This window comes from Chlamydomonas reinhardtii, chromosome 8 (assembly GCF_000002595.2).
Source record: "Chlamydomonas reinhardtii strain CC-503 cw92 mt+ chromosome 8, whole genome shotgun sequence".
Lineage (NCBI taxonomy): Eukaryota > Viridiplantae > Chlorophyta > Chlorophyceae > Chlamydomonadales > Chlamydomonadaceae > Chlamydomonas > Chlamydomonas reinhardtii.
The window spans coordinates 3,139,565-3,153,128 of NC_057011.1; the positions used below are offsets into that span (position 1 = coordinate 3,139,565).

At 64.4% G+C, this 13,564-nt stretch overlaps 2 protein-coding genes across 2 annotated transcripts in view; both read right to left on the reverse strand.

Annotated features, from left to right (window-relative positions):
- Positions 1-4,555: 4,555 nt before the first annotated feature.
- Positions 4,556-6,001, reverse strand: CHLRE_08g373350v5 (uncharacterized protein). Its single transcript, XM_043065082.1, has one exon. The coding sequence runs from the start codon at positions 5,956-5,958 to the stop codon at positions 4,576-4,578; it is 1,383 nt and encodes a 460-aa protein (XP_042922110.1). The 5' UTR covers positions 5,959-6,001; the 3' UTR covers positions 4,556-4,575.
- Positions 6,002-12,985: 6,984 nt separating this feature from the next.
- Positions 12,986-13,564, reverse strand: part of CHLRE_08g373400v5 (uncharacterized protein) — a 4,056-nt gene continuing 3,477 nt past the window's right edge. Inside the window, exon 5 of the mRNA XM_043065110.1 lies at positions 12,986-13,564. This exon is cut by the window's right edge and continues 196 nt beyond it. The gene's annotated coding sequence lies outside the window, so the exon portion shown is untranslated.

The following is a 13,564-nucleotide window of genomic DNA, read 5'->3' on the forward strand; positions in this document are numbered from 1 at the left end:
AGGTGTTTGCTTTCTGTCTTCTTTTCTTTTCTTCTCTTCTTGCCCTATCAGGGTTCTGGTCTCGGGGACCAGGCTGCTTTCAGGCAGCAGGGGGGCAGCGCGTCTGCCCCTGGTCAACCTTGTAAGGATGATTCCTCAAAAAAAAAAAAGCGGGCTCCAGCCCGCTGCAAGACGCGCTGTGCAGGAAGTCCCACAGCCGCCCAGGTGCTGCGACGCCAGCCAGAGCTAGTACTCATGGGCGCCAGATAAGCTGATGACGATAATACGCCACGCCAGCGCCTGGAAAGAACCGCCGCCTAGGGGGCCTGCACAGGTGATGCAAGTGTCAGCCGCAAGTTCAACTTCGGTGACCCACCCTGAACCTCCTCCACTTCACAAAGCGCGCCACCCGCCGACCAGATGGCCACAAAGTGCTCCAGCTTAGCCGCCTTGAGCTGTGCGGTGAGAAGCTGAGTGGGCAGAGCCGACAGGGTTTCAGGGGTTAGCGTGGCGGCAGTGAAACGCAGCTGCATCACCCTGCGCAGCTCGCTGACCACCTCCCGAACCACATGCTCCGACGTCTGCTTAGCAGGCTCGCGGGACCAGTACGCACACCAGACGGCGTACAAGAAGGTGGCCCGCAAAGTGCTCCACAGCAGCGCGCCCGCCCCCCGCGGGCCTGAGGCCCACATACCCATGCGGTCCCCCAGCATGAAGCCCGCGTCCGTCACTGGCGGCGCCGCTGCCTGGGGCGCAACGCAGGCCCACAGCTGCTGCAGCCACGTCCTCGCCTGCGCATAAGCCGGACACTCCAGGAAGAATAATAATAATAATATGTACGCGGTTCACGAAGGAGGCCGTGTTTCTTAAGGAGGAGTGAGTTTTGCTCACCCCACCGTGTCAAAAGGTGGAGAGTTAGCCTGGGTCGCGAGGGCTGGGGCCAGCAGCCGTGGCGCCGCCAGTGGGGCCGGCTTGGCGTGAGTTCACAATCCCCATTTCACGCTCAAGGCGGTAGTAGAGGAGGGATGTGGTGCGCAGGCTGATGACACTGTGCATGTGAATGCGCGAGCAGCAAGATTTTGCTGATGTGGTGGTGGCACCCAGCGACCGAAGGAGGGGTTCCAAGGTGTTTGACACAGTGCCGCCGTGGCCCAGCGTCACAATCTGCTCCTTTTTATATACTACGTCCCAGCCTGCATCCCGCAGGGCGTCGGCTAGGCGAGTGTGCTGGGCTTGTTTCTGGTCACACTTTTCGCTGTGGTGGAGGTCCGATGTGTAACCAACTTCGATCAGGTAAACTTTGTGTTGCCGTCGGCCGGCGGTTGTAAGGCCGCGGGGCCCACTAGCCCCCACGTCGGAGCGTGGTAGGGATGGGATGAACATGATGTCAGGCCTCATCCTTTTTCGGTCGGCCTCGGGGATATTGTTGCGCAGCATCCATTTGGGGGGGCAGGTGCCCGCACAGTATTCGGGGCGTGCATCTGCACTCCTTTTTTTTTTTAAAAGTCATCCTTACAAGGTTGCGGTGGTAGACACTCTACCACCCTACTGCCAAGGCAGCCTGGATCACTGCTTGCGTCCATCAACATGTACCCGCCACCGTTGGCGCCATGGTGCAGGCATTCCGCGATCATACGGACGGCGGCATTGTGTTTGGCGATGCGGGCCCCAACAAGTTGGGGGTGCGCACAGTGGCCGGCAAGGTGGCCTGCGTTGCCCCGTTCGGGGGGGGGATCCAGCGCGCTGGTGAATCGGGGCGCAGAGTGCACATGTGTCACTCGCACGTAGTTTGAACAGCGCAAGTCGGGCGGGGCAGATGAGGCCTCCCTGCCTGGCATTCTGGATGAAGCGTCGGAGGCTGTGCCCAGCGCCGGGGTGCGTCATGTAGGCGGTGCTGGCCCTAGTGTCCAGGTGTGGGGCGGACTCCGCCCACTTGGTCGTGTAGAGTGTGTGTTTGGAATGACCGCCATGGGAGGAAGGGTCTAGTGTTTTCAGGAGGCCCCGATTGAGGTCCGAGATGTAGTGCACGGTGGTAGAGCCGTCTTCCCGCGTCCGGGTCGTTGCTGGCCACCAGTGTGCGGCGTGGGGGTTATTGTCAGCGAGCTCCGAGACGTCAGCCGGTTTAGTGCTTGTAGCTACGTCGGCTGCACCTTTATCGGCTTCTTCATTACCGTGCAGACCCGTGTGAGAAACGACTTTGAGGAAAACGGTGTGTGCGTCCCTCTTCGCTCGTGCAGGGCGGGCAAGGGCATTCGGCCACGGATGACCACGGGGTGCGGGGGGTTGGGGGCGCACTGTCCTCACCCCGCCTGCGGGCCACCTGGCCCACGGGCGTGGGCCAGCCTTTTTTTTTTTTGAGGGATCATCCTTACAAGGTTGAACAGGGGCAGACGCGCTGCCCCCCTGCTGCCTGAAGACAGCCTGGTCCCCGAGACCAGAACCCTGACAGGGCAAGAAGAGAAGAAAAGAGAAGAAAACAGAAAGCAAACACCTCGAAACCGCCACCAACCACCCCCATCCATCCCACCCCACCCCACCCCACCCCGACCCGGCAGACAGAGCAGGAGGCTGGCCCCCCCGCCCCCCGGGAGGGGTTGCACAAAAACACTGCCAGACCTAACCCAAGCACCAACCTACACCACAGCCTAACCGCAAGAACCACCACCACCGCGCGCCAGAAAAGGAAACACCAGCGCTACGCACTCGCCCCGCCCAAACCCACCCCACCCCCACAAGTCGGTTGCTTAAGCAACACCCCAGGAGACGCACACCAGACGGCGTACAAGAAGGTGGCCCGCAAAGTGCTCCACAGCCTGACGCACATCTTCCTGGAGTGTCCAGCTTATGCGCAGGTGAGGACGTGGCTGCAGCAGCTGTGGGCATGCGTTGCGCCCCAGGCAGCGGCGCCGCCAGTGACGGACGCGGGCTTCATGCTGGGGGACCGCATGGGTATGTGGGCCTCAGGCCCGCGGGGGGCGGGCGCGCTGCTGTGGAGCACTTTGCGGGCCACCTTCTTGTACGCCGTCTGGTGTGCGTACTGGTCCCGCGAGCCTGCTAAGCAGACGTCGGAGCATGTGGTTCGGGAGGTGGTCAGCGAGCTGCGCAGGGTGATACAGCTGCGTTTCACTGCCGCCACGCTAACCCCTGAAACCCTGTCGGCTCTGCTCACACAGCTTCTCACCGCACAGCTCAAGGCGGCTAAGCTGGAGCACTTTGTTGCCATCTGGTCGGCGGGTGGCGCGCTTTGTGAAGTGGAGGAGGTTCAGGGTGGGTCACCGAAGTTGAACTTGCGGCTGACGCTTGCATCACCTGTGCAGGCCCCCTAGGTTTCCTTTTGGGCGGCGTTTCTTTCCAGGTGCTGGCGTGGCGTATTATCGTCATCACCTTATCTGGCGCCCATGAGTACTAGCTCTGGCTGGCGTCGCAGCACCTGGGCGGCTGTGGGACTTCCTGCACAGCGCGTCTTGCAGCGGGCTGGAGCCTGTTTAGTCAGCGCCACATCTGGCCCGTTTAGTTTTTGGGCTGAGCCCCCCCAGCGAAGCGTTCCAGGGGGGGGGCGAAGCCCCCCAGGAACACCCCTGTCCGTGCGTGCGTGCGTGCGTGGTGTCGGCAAAACATAGCATACTGGCGCAAACCGCGAGTGCTACGTATTAGTATTTGTTAATGCCTATTGCATGTAAATAGGTGGCAGGGAAAATTCGGGCGGAGCGAGAAGTGCCTTCGCGCGTCCATGGACAATTGACTTTCGCGAGGTCGCGAGGAAAGCATCCGGTGCCCGCTGATATGCAGTCTCTAAGGCAAACTATGTTGGCGGCAAGCAAAGCGGGGAAGTATATCGAAAATTTTGAGCGACTTGCCGAGCCATGCCTGCCGACGCGCCAGGATGCCGAGAAGCCCCGAGGTCGCCCCCGCCCCGCGCCTAGCCCTTTGAGCGTGGGGCGCCGGGGAGGTGTTGATTATGGCAGGAGGCGAAAGAAATGCTTGGGGTGTTTGGGAACGTGACAAGGCACGCATGCGTGGCGCGGGAAATCCCGCACGACCCCTACCCGAGTGTCCGAGCCTGCGCGTCGTAGCGGCATGGAGGCTCTGACGGGGCGTTACATGCTTATCAGCTCCCAAGCGTACGGGGGCTCAGCCCATTTTCCAGCTGTACAAAGCTGACACCCCTTGTTTGCTTGTGTCTCCTCTGCCGGTTCTCCTGGGGTGTTGCTTAAGCAACCGACTTGTGGGGGTGGGGTGGGTTTGGGCGGGGCGAGTGTGTAGCGCTGGTGTTTCCTTTTCTGACGCGCGGTGGTGGTGGTTCTTGCGGTTAGGCTGTGGTGTAGGTTGGTGCTTGGGTTAGGTCTGGCAGTGTTTTTGTGCAACCCCTCCCGGGGGGCGGGGGGGCCAGCCTCCTGCTCTGTCTGCCGGGTCGGGGTGGGGTGGGGTGGGATGGATGGGGGTGTTTGGTGGCGGTTTTCGAGGTGTTTGCTTGCTGTTTTCTTCTCTTTTCTTCTCTTCTTGCCCTGTCAGGGTTCTGGTCTCGGGGACCAGGCTGCTTTCAGGCAGCAGGGGGGCAGCGCGTCTGCCCCTGTTCAACCTTGTATTGATGATTCCTCAAAAAAAAAGGTCGGTGAGTTCCTTCAGCTGCGCAGGCGACGGGTTGAGGAAGCTGAAGTGGTAGGCCAGCTTCGCCGCCAACACCTGCTTCGCAATGTGCACACGGCCAACGAGAGTCAGAGACAGGGCAGCCCACAGACGCGCCACAAACGCCATGCTGCGAGCCCGCCGGGTGTACAAGTCAGCTGCAGCCGCATCAGAGTCCCACGACAGGGGCACACCCAGGTGCGTCACGGCGCCAGTGGTAAACGGCACCCCTGTGTGTGGGCAAGGGCCCGTCAGGTGCGCAAACCTGCCAAGGCCCATGGCCTTGCTCTTGTCCGGATGGACACGGGCGTTGGACGCGCGGCAGAACAGCTGTACTGCCGCCATCAGGACCGGCCCGTCCACCGCCGGGTCGCGCGCCGTGAGGGTCGTGTCGTCAGCGTGGTGGGCAGCCGGTGGCGCCTGCTCGCCACTGGGTAACAGGGGCGTGCGCAGTGCCCCTTGCTCCACCTGCCGCCACAGAAAGGACGTCAGTGGCTGCATCTGGATGACCCACAGGGGTGGTGAGGCGGTGCTGCCCTGCGGCAAGCCGTTCAGCACTGGGAAGGCGTCAGAGAGCATCCCGTTCACACACACGCGGGCAGAGCCGTTGGCAGTGAGCAGGCGGATCCAGCGCAGCATGCGCGGCCCAAACCCAAGTCCCTCCGCGGACGCATACAGCCACTGCCGGTGCACCCGGTCATACGCCTTTTCAATGTCCAAGAAGTACAGCGCACCACCCTGCCGTGGCGTGCCGTCCGCGCCCACGTCCAGGCGCATCCACTCGATCAGGCCTTGGAGGTACAGCGCGTTGTCTCCAATCCAGCGGCCGGTGATGAACGCGGTCTGCAGCTCATCCACAACTGCATCCAGGGCGGGCTGCAGGCGGGCGCTGACGGCCTTGGACACCATCTTGAAGTCGCAGTTGAGCAGCGTGATGGGCCGGTAGGACGCCAGCTCGGCGCGGTCCAGGCTTTTGCCCTTGTAGATGAGCGTAATGATGCCCTCCCGCCAGGAGGCAGGCAGCGCCGCCGCCATTTCGCCGCCATCGTGGGCGTCTGCAGCGGCAGCAAAGGCAGCGGCAGCAGCAGCACACAAGCGCGGGCCCAGCAGCGCCCAGAAGACCTTGTACACCTCGTACGGAACCCCGTCCGACCCAGGTGCTTTACCATTGGCGGAGCCAGCCAGCGCTGCCATCAGCTCGGCATCACTGAGGGCGCCGTCACCGGACCCCTCTGCGGCGGCGTGCAGATCCGCCGGAACCTTGCGGTCAATGGCCGCCAGAAGCTGTTGCTGCGACGCCGTACAGACCGGCTGCACACGGAACAGGCCGGTGGGGCTGGTGCTGCTGTACATGGCTGCGGCGGCTGCGGAGACACAGCATCGCAAGCCGCGGCACCTGTGGACCTTTGAAGAGCGGGCGGCGTATGATGCAGCATCACCAGGGGACCGGGCGGGGGCGTGGCCTCGGGCGCCGTACTTCCTGGCGCCGGAGGCTGGGGTGGTGGTGCACCCGGAGCACTGCCGGATTGCGGGTGTCAGCTTGGCGGACTACACGGTGCGGGACGTGCGGCGGGCCATCACCGCGGCCAACCTGGCCGCACCTCCGGCTCCGGCCCGCCCCGCAGCCATGCCGTGCCCGGCGCCAACACAGCAGGCGGGGGATTCGGGGCCCCAGCCGGCGGCACAGTCGCGGCTGGCGGAGCGGGAGGCGGAGTGGCAGCGTGCAGCGGCGCAGCTGACCACCACGGCGGCGCAGCATTTCCACAATAACCCGGTGGCTCTGGACCCCTGGCTTCACCGCACCTCTGCGGCAGCCGGGCTGCAGAACACGCCGGCGAGAGAACTGCAGTCGTATGCGTCCCCGTCCCAGCAGTCGGGTGAGGGGCCGCGGCGGTCCGCGCGGCTGCAGGAGCAGGCGGCGGGAGGGGCGGGACCTAGCACTGGGCCTGCCACGGCGGCGGCGGCAGCAGCGGAAGCGGTGGAGGGCGACCCTCGCATGCCGCCCCCGGATGCGTCCCTTCTGCGGGGTACGTGGCGGAGGCTGTGGGACAGCCACGCCAGTCGGGGGGCAAAGGTCCTGGTGTACAGGCTGCAACATGCTTACCTGCCTTGCGGGCTGTACAGGGCGGGCAAGGGCATTCGGCCACGGGTGACCACGGGGTGCGGGGGGTTGGGGGCGCACTGTCCTCACCCCGCCTGCGGGCCACCTTGCCCGCGGGCGTGGGCCAGCCTGACGCACATCTTCCTGGAGTGTCCAGCTTATGCGCAGGCGAGGACGTGGCTGCAGCAGCTGTGGGCCTGCGTTGCGCCCCAGGCAGCGGCGCCGCCAGTGACGGACGCGGGCTTCATGCTGGGGGACCGCATGGGTATGTGGGCCTCAGGCCCGCGGGGGGCGGGCGTGCTGCTGTGGAGCACTTTGCGGGCCACCTTCTTGTACGCCGTCTGGTGTGCGTACTGGTCCCGTGAGCCTGCTAAGCAGACGTCGGAGCATGTGGTTCGGGAGGTGGTCAGCGAGCTGCGCAGGGTGATGCAGCTGCGTTTCACTGCCGCCACGCTAACCCCTGAAACCCTGTCGGCTCTGCCCACACAGCTTCTCACCGCACAGCTCAAGGCGGCTAAGCTGGAGCACTTTGTTGCCATCTGGTCGGCGGGTGGCGCGCTTTGTGAAGTGGAGGAGGTTCAGGGTGGGTCACCAAAGTTGAACTTGCGGCTGACGCTTGCATCACCTGTGCAGGCCCCCTAGGTTTCCTTCTGGGCAGCGTTTCTTTCCAGGCACTGGCGTGGCGTATTATAGTCATCAGCTTGTCTGGCGCCCATGAGTACTAGCTCTGGCTGGAGTGGCAGCGCCTGGGCGGCTGTGGGACTTCCTGCACAGCACGTCTTGCAGCGGACTGGAGCCCGCTTAGTCAGCGCCACATCTGGCCCGTTTAGTTTTCTGCTTGTGTCTCCTCTGCCGGTTCTCCTGGGGTGTTGCTTAAGCAACCGACTTGTGGGGGTGGGGTGGGTTTGGGCGGGGCGGGTGCGTAGCGCTGGTGTTTCCTCTTCTGGCGCGCGGTGGTGGTGGTTCTTGCGGTTAGGCTGTGGTGTAGGCTGGTGCTTGGGTTAGGTCTGGCGGTGTTTTTGTGCAACCCCTCCCGGGGGGCGGGGGGGCCAGCCTCCTGCTCTGGCTGCCGGGTCGGGGTGGGGTGGGGTGGGATGGATGGGGGTGGTTGGTGGCGGTTTTCGAGGTGTTTGTTTTCTGTTTTTCTTTTCTTCTCTTCTCTTCTTGCCCTGTCAGGGTTCTGGTCTCGGGGACCAGGCTGCTTTCAGGCAGCAGGGGGGCAGCGCGTCTGCCCCTGTTCAACCTTGTAAGGATGATTCCTCAAAAAAAAAAGCTGCGCAGCTCGCTGACCACCTCCCGAACCACATGCTCCGACGTCTGCTTAGCAGGCTCGCGGGACCAGTACGCACACCAGACGGCGTACAAGAAGGTGGCCCGCAAAGTGCTCCACAGCAGCGCTCCCGCCCCCCGCGGGCCTGAGGCCCACATACCCATGCGGTCCCCCAGCATGAAGCCCGCGTCCGTCACTGGCGGCGCCGCTGCCTGGGGCGCAACACAGGCCCACAGCTGCTGCAGCCACGTCCTCGCCTGCGCATAAGCTGGACACTCCAGGAAGATGTGCGTCAGGCTGGCCCACGCCCGCGGGCAAGGTGGCCCGCAGGCGGGGTGAGGACAGTGCTCCTCCATCAGTGCAGCGCGGGCATTGTGGCTGGCCGCTGCGGCAGCTGCCCGCTCCTCCCGCACCGCCAAGTTGGCCATGGCCGCAGCCTGACGCTGCGCGGCGCTGGCACCCGGCCGGTCGGCCAGGGCAGCGGCCGTGTCTGCGGCCAGCACCACGCCATGCAGCCCATCCCTGGTCTGGCGTGCATGCCGACGGTGGATGCTGGTGGCGGCCTCCCGCAAAAAGAACTTGTCCGCCTCCCATTGCGTGCAAGCGCCGTCACCTGTACTGGCCACGGGATTTGCGGCAACGTGCGCCTCCAAGCGCTGCTCGAGCTCCAAACGCAGTGAGGGGTGAAACAGCAGGTATGTGGGGAAGCGCCACTGCTCCCGGTGCGCATGTGGCAGGTCGGGCAAGGACAGGGTGAGCAGCACACCGTTGTGGTCCCCAGGCGCCCCATACGTGCGAGCGACATCCAGCACCCACGGCGCCGCGGTGGCACTGACATACCACCGATCCAGGCGTGCGGGAGTGGCCGGCTTGGGCGTGGCCGGATGCGTGTAGCCCTTGGCGCCGCCACACTTGCTCGCCCAAGGGTCCACCAGACTGAACTGGGCGAGGAGGCTGGCAAGTTGCGGGGCACCTGCAGCACGTGACGGGCTAGGGGCCGCCTCCTGACTGGCATCGGTGACACAGTTCCAGTCCCCACCGACAACAAGCACCCTGTCCGTGGCCAGGTGGGGATGCAGCCCGGCAAAGAAAGCAGGCTTGTCCGCCACGGCCGTGGGCGCATACACACACACGAAGCGCAGGCGCAAGTGACCCACGTCCCAATCCCAACATACCACACGGCCCGCCGCATCTGTTGACGGCGGCTGCAGTACGCAGCCTTTTTTTTTTTGAGGAATCATCCTTACAAGGTTGAACAGGGGCAGACGCGCTGCCCCCCTGCTGCCTGAAAGCAGCCTGGTCCCCGAGACCAGAACCCTGACAGGGCAAGAAGAGAAGAAAAGAGAAGAAAACAGAAAGCAAACACCTCGAAAACCGCCACCAAACACCCCCATCCATCCCACCCCACCCCACCCCGACCCGGCAGACAGAGCAGGAGGCTGGCCCCCCCGCCCCCCGGGAGGGGTTGCACAAAAACACCGCCAGACCTAACCCAAGCACCAACCTACACCACAGCCTAACCGCAAGAACCACCACCACCGCGCGCCAGAAAAGAAAACACCAGCGCTACGCACTCGCCCCGCCCAAACCCACCCCACCCCCACAAGTCGGTTGCTTAAGCAACACCCCAGGAGAACCGGCAGAGGAGACACAAGCAGAAAACTAAACGGGCCAGATGTGGCGCTGACTAAGTGGGCTCCAGTCCGCTGCAAGACGCGCTGTGCAGGAAGTCCCACAGCCGCCCAGGCGCTGCCACTCCAGCCAGAGCTAGTACTCATGGGCGCCAGACAAGCTGATGACGATAAAACGCCACGCCAGCGCCTGGAAAGAACCGCCGCCCAAAAGGAAACCTAGGGGGCCTGCACAGGTGATGCAAGCGTCAGCCGCAAGTTCAACTTCGGTGACCCACCCTGAACCTCCTCCACTTCACAAAGCGCCCCACCCGCCGACCAGATGGCAACAAAGTGCTCCAGCTTAGCCGCCTTGAGCTGTGCGGTGAGAAGCTGTGTGGGCAGAGCCGACAGGGTTTCAGGGGTTAGCGTGGCGGCAGTGAAACGCAGCTGCATCACCCTGCGCAGCTCGCTGACCACCTCCCGAACCACATGCTCCGACGTCTGCTTAGCAGGCTCACGGGACCAGTACGCACACCAGACGGCGTACAAGAAGGTGGCCCGCAAAGTGCTCCACAGCAGCGCGCCCGCCCCCCGCGGGCCTGAGGCCCACATACCCATGCGGTCCCCCAGCATGAAGCCCGCGTCCGTCACTGGCGGCGCCGCTGCCTGGGGCGCAACGCAGGCCCACAGCTGCTGCAGCCACGTCCTCGCCTGCGCATAAGCTGGACACTCCAGGAAGATGTGCGTCAGGCTGGCCCACGCCCGCGGGCCAGGTGGCCCGCAGGCGGGGTGAGGACAGTGCGCTCCCAATCCCCCGCACCCCGTGGTCGCCCGTGGACGAATTCCCTTGCCCGCCCTGTACAGCCCGCAAGGCAGGTAAGCATGATGCAGCCGGTACACAAGCACCTTTGCCCCCCGACTGGCGTGGCTGTCCCACAGCCGCCGCCACGTACCCCGCAGAAGGGACGCATCCGGGGGCGGCATGCGAGGGTCGCCCTCCACCACCGCCGCTGCTGCCGCCGCCGCCGTGGCAGGCCCCGTGCTAGGCCCCGCCCCGCCCGCCGCCTGCTCCTGCAGCCGCGCGGACCGCCGCGGCCCCTCACCCGACTGCTGGGACGGGGACGCATACGACTGCAGTTCTCTCGCCGGCGTGTTCTGCTGCCCGGCTGCCGCAGAGGTGCGGTGGAGCCAGGGGTCCAGAGCCACCGGGTTATTGTGGAAATGCTGCGCCGCCGTGGTGGTCAGCTGCGCCGCTGCACGCTGCCACTCCGCCTCCCGCTCCACCAGCCGCGACTGTGCCGCCGGCTGGGTCCCCGAACCCCCCGCCTGCTGTGCTGGCGCTGGGCACGGCATGGCTGCAGGGCGGGCCGGAGCCGGAGGTGCGGCCGGGTTGGCCGCGGTGATGGCCCGCCGCACGTCCCGCACCGTGTAGTCCGCTAAGCTGACACCCGCAATCCGGCAGTGCTCCGGGTGCACTACCACCCCAGCCTCCGGCGCCAGGAAGTACGGCGCCCGAGGCCACGCCCCCGCCCGGTCCCCTGGTGATGCTGCATCGTACGCCGCCCGCTCTTCAAAGGTCCACAGGTGCCGCGGCTTGCGATGCTGCAGCACACAGGCAGGCTGCCACGCCCCATCCACCGCCGGGGGCAGCACGCCAGGCCCAGGCTCCAAGAGTCGCCCCGTGTAGTGGACGTAGGACACAGCCCCCGCAGCGTTAGCCACCCACAGCTGGTCCAGGCTAACCCGCCACTGTGGCGGCGCCGCTGGCGGCTGAGTGGCTGGCTGCGGCGGATGCTGTTCCACACCCGCGCTCCGCACGTGGCCGACCGCGGCCGCCAGCCGGGCAGGCAGCCCCGCTGGCGCCGGCGCGTCGCTGTACACCCACGCCCACGTGGTGGCGGAGTCCGGGCGCACATGGGTAAGCAGCGCCCGGGTGAGCATCTTCCAGGGTTGCCGGCCTGGCTGGGCAAGGAGGGCGAAAGTCTTAGCTTGCAGGGCAGACAGGAACGCAGGCAGGTCGACGTGGTTGACACCCCCGTCCTTGTACGGCAGACATGCCGTTTCCCGCTTTGGCAGCAGGAGCGGGTTCCCGTGCGACACCAGGCTGGCGTCCTCAGCGTGCATGGAGCGCGCAGCAAAGTGGTCCACCAGGTCGGTGAGTTCCTTCAGCTGCGCAGGCGACGGGTTGAGGAAGCTGAAGTGGTAGGCCAGCTTCGCCGCCAGCACCTGCTTCGCAATGTGCACACGGCCAACGAGAGTCAGAGACAGGGCAGCCCACAGACGCGCCACAAACGCCATGCCGCGAGCCCGCCGGGTGTACAGGTCAGCTGCAGCCGCAACAGAGTCCCACGACAGAGGCACACCCAGGTGCGTCACGGCGCCAGTGGTAAACGGCACCCCCGTGTGTGGGCAAGGGCCCGTCAGGTGCGCAAACCTGCCAAGGCCCATGGCCTTGCTCTTGTCCGGATGGACACGGGCGTTGGACGCGCGGCAGAACAGCTTTTTTTTTTTTTTTAAAAGTCATCCTTACAAGGTTGCGGTGGTAGACGCACTACCACCCTACTGCCAAGGCAGCCTGGATCATATCACAGAACCTCGATAGGGCCAGAGATCAGAGAAGAGAAGAGAAGAGTTTGTTCCACCACACACCTACTGGAAACCTCAACAGCCAGGTGACACCACACACCTACTGGAGTTCTCAGGCTCGCCGCTGGGTAACAGGGGCGTGCGCAGTGCCCCTTGCTCCACCTGCCGCCGCAGAAAGGACGTCAGTGGCTGCATCTGGATGACCCACAGGGGTGGTGAGGCGGTGCTGCCCTGCGGCAAGCCGTTCAGCACTGGGAAGGCGTCAGAGAGCATCCCGTTCACACACACGCGGGCAGAGCCGTTGGCAGTGAGCAGGCGGATCCAGCGCAGCATGCGCGGCCCAAACCCAAGTCCCTCCGCGGACGCATACAGCCACTGCCGGTGCACCCGGTCATACGCCTTTTCAATGTCCAAGAAGTACAGCGCACCACCCTGCCGTGGCGTGCCGTCCGCGCCCACGTCCAGGCGCATCCATTCGATCAGGCCTTGGAGGTACAGCGCGTTGTCTCCAATCCAGCGGCCGGTGATGAACGCGGTCTGCAGCTCATCCACAACTGCATCCAGGGCGGGCTGCAGGCGGGCGCTGACGGCCTTGGACACCATCACTCGGGGAAAACCAAGGCGTCCGAAACCGGGGTTTGACGTCCGAACCTGGTCCGAAGCTGGTCCGAAGCCGGTCCGAAAAGTTCGGACCGGGAGTTTCGGATGGGAGGGGCAGTCTGGGCGCCCAGCCCAGAGGCCTGGGCGGCCCATTTCGGACAGGCTGATTGATTCGGATGGCCGGCCCAAAGGAGGGCCGCCCGCCAACATAGTAATTCCTGTAACTTTAAGCTTTGCTAGTGGCTTCTTGATTCTCACACAGTTTTAGTCCGTAGAACCAGCAGTTTAGAGTTGCGTCCATGGACGTGCGATTGCAGCAAACAAACAACTGCTGCCCCCACCAACCCCCACCTTCACTTCCGCACGGTGTCAGATAATGATGTCGCAACTACCACCAAAAAGTAGGCTTAATTAGAACCGGGAACTTCTGGACTAAACAGTGCTGAGGTGTCAGGGGGCCCGCCCTGGCCCATCTCCGACCTCGCTCCAGTCCCTGGTCATGACAACCTCGCCACACAAACTGTTCATATGTCATGGGGACAAGCTTTTACCCTGACGATGAAGCCGTAAGAATGCTAGGGTGCAACACAGACAGAACCCAGACGAGTGACAGCGCGTGTCAACTTGGTTTGTCTTGCCGCCACACTGATGAACCTGTTCTATTTCCCACACAACCTAATTGACAAGCATATTCACCTTCCCAATGTGGCCGCCCCGCCACCCGGCCCTGCCCTGCCCCGCCCCGCCCCGCCCCGCCCCGCCCCGCCCCGCCCCGCCCCGCCCCGCCCT

Bases quoted from the DNA above. Each gene is read 5' to 3' on its own strand.
- CHLRE_08g373350v5 (XM_043065082.1), bottom strand. From the start codon at position 5,958: ATGTACAGCAGCACCAGCCCCACCGGCCTGTTCCGTGTGCAGCCGGTC.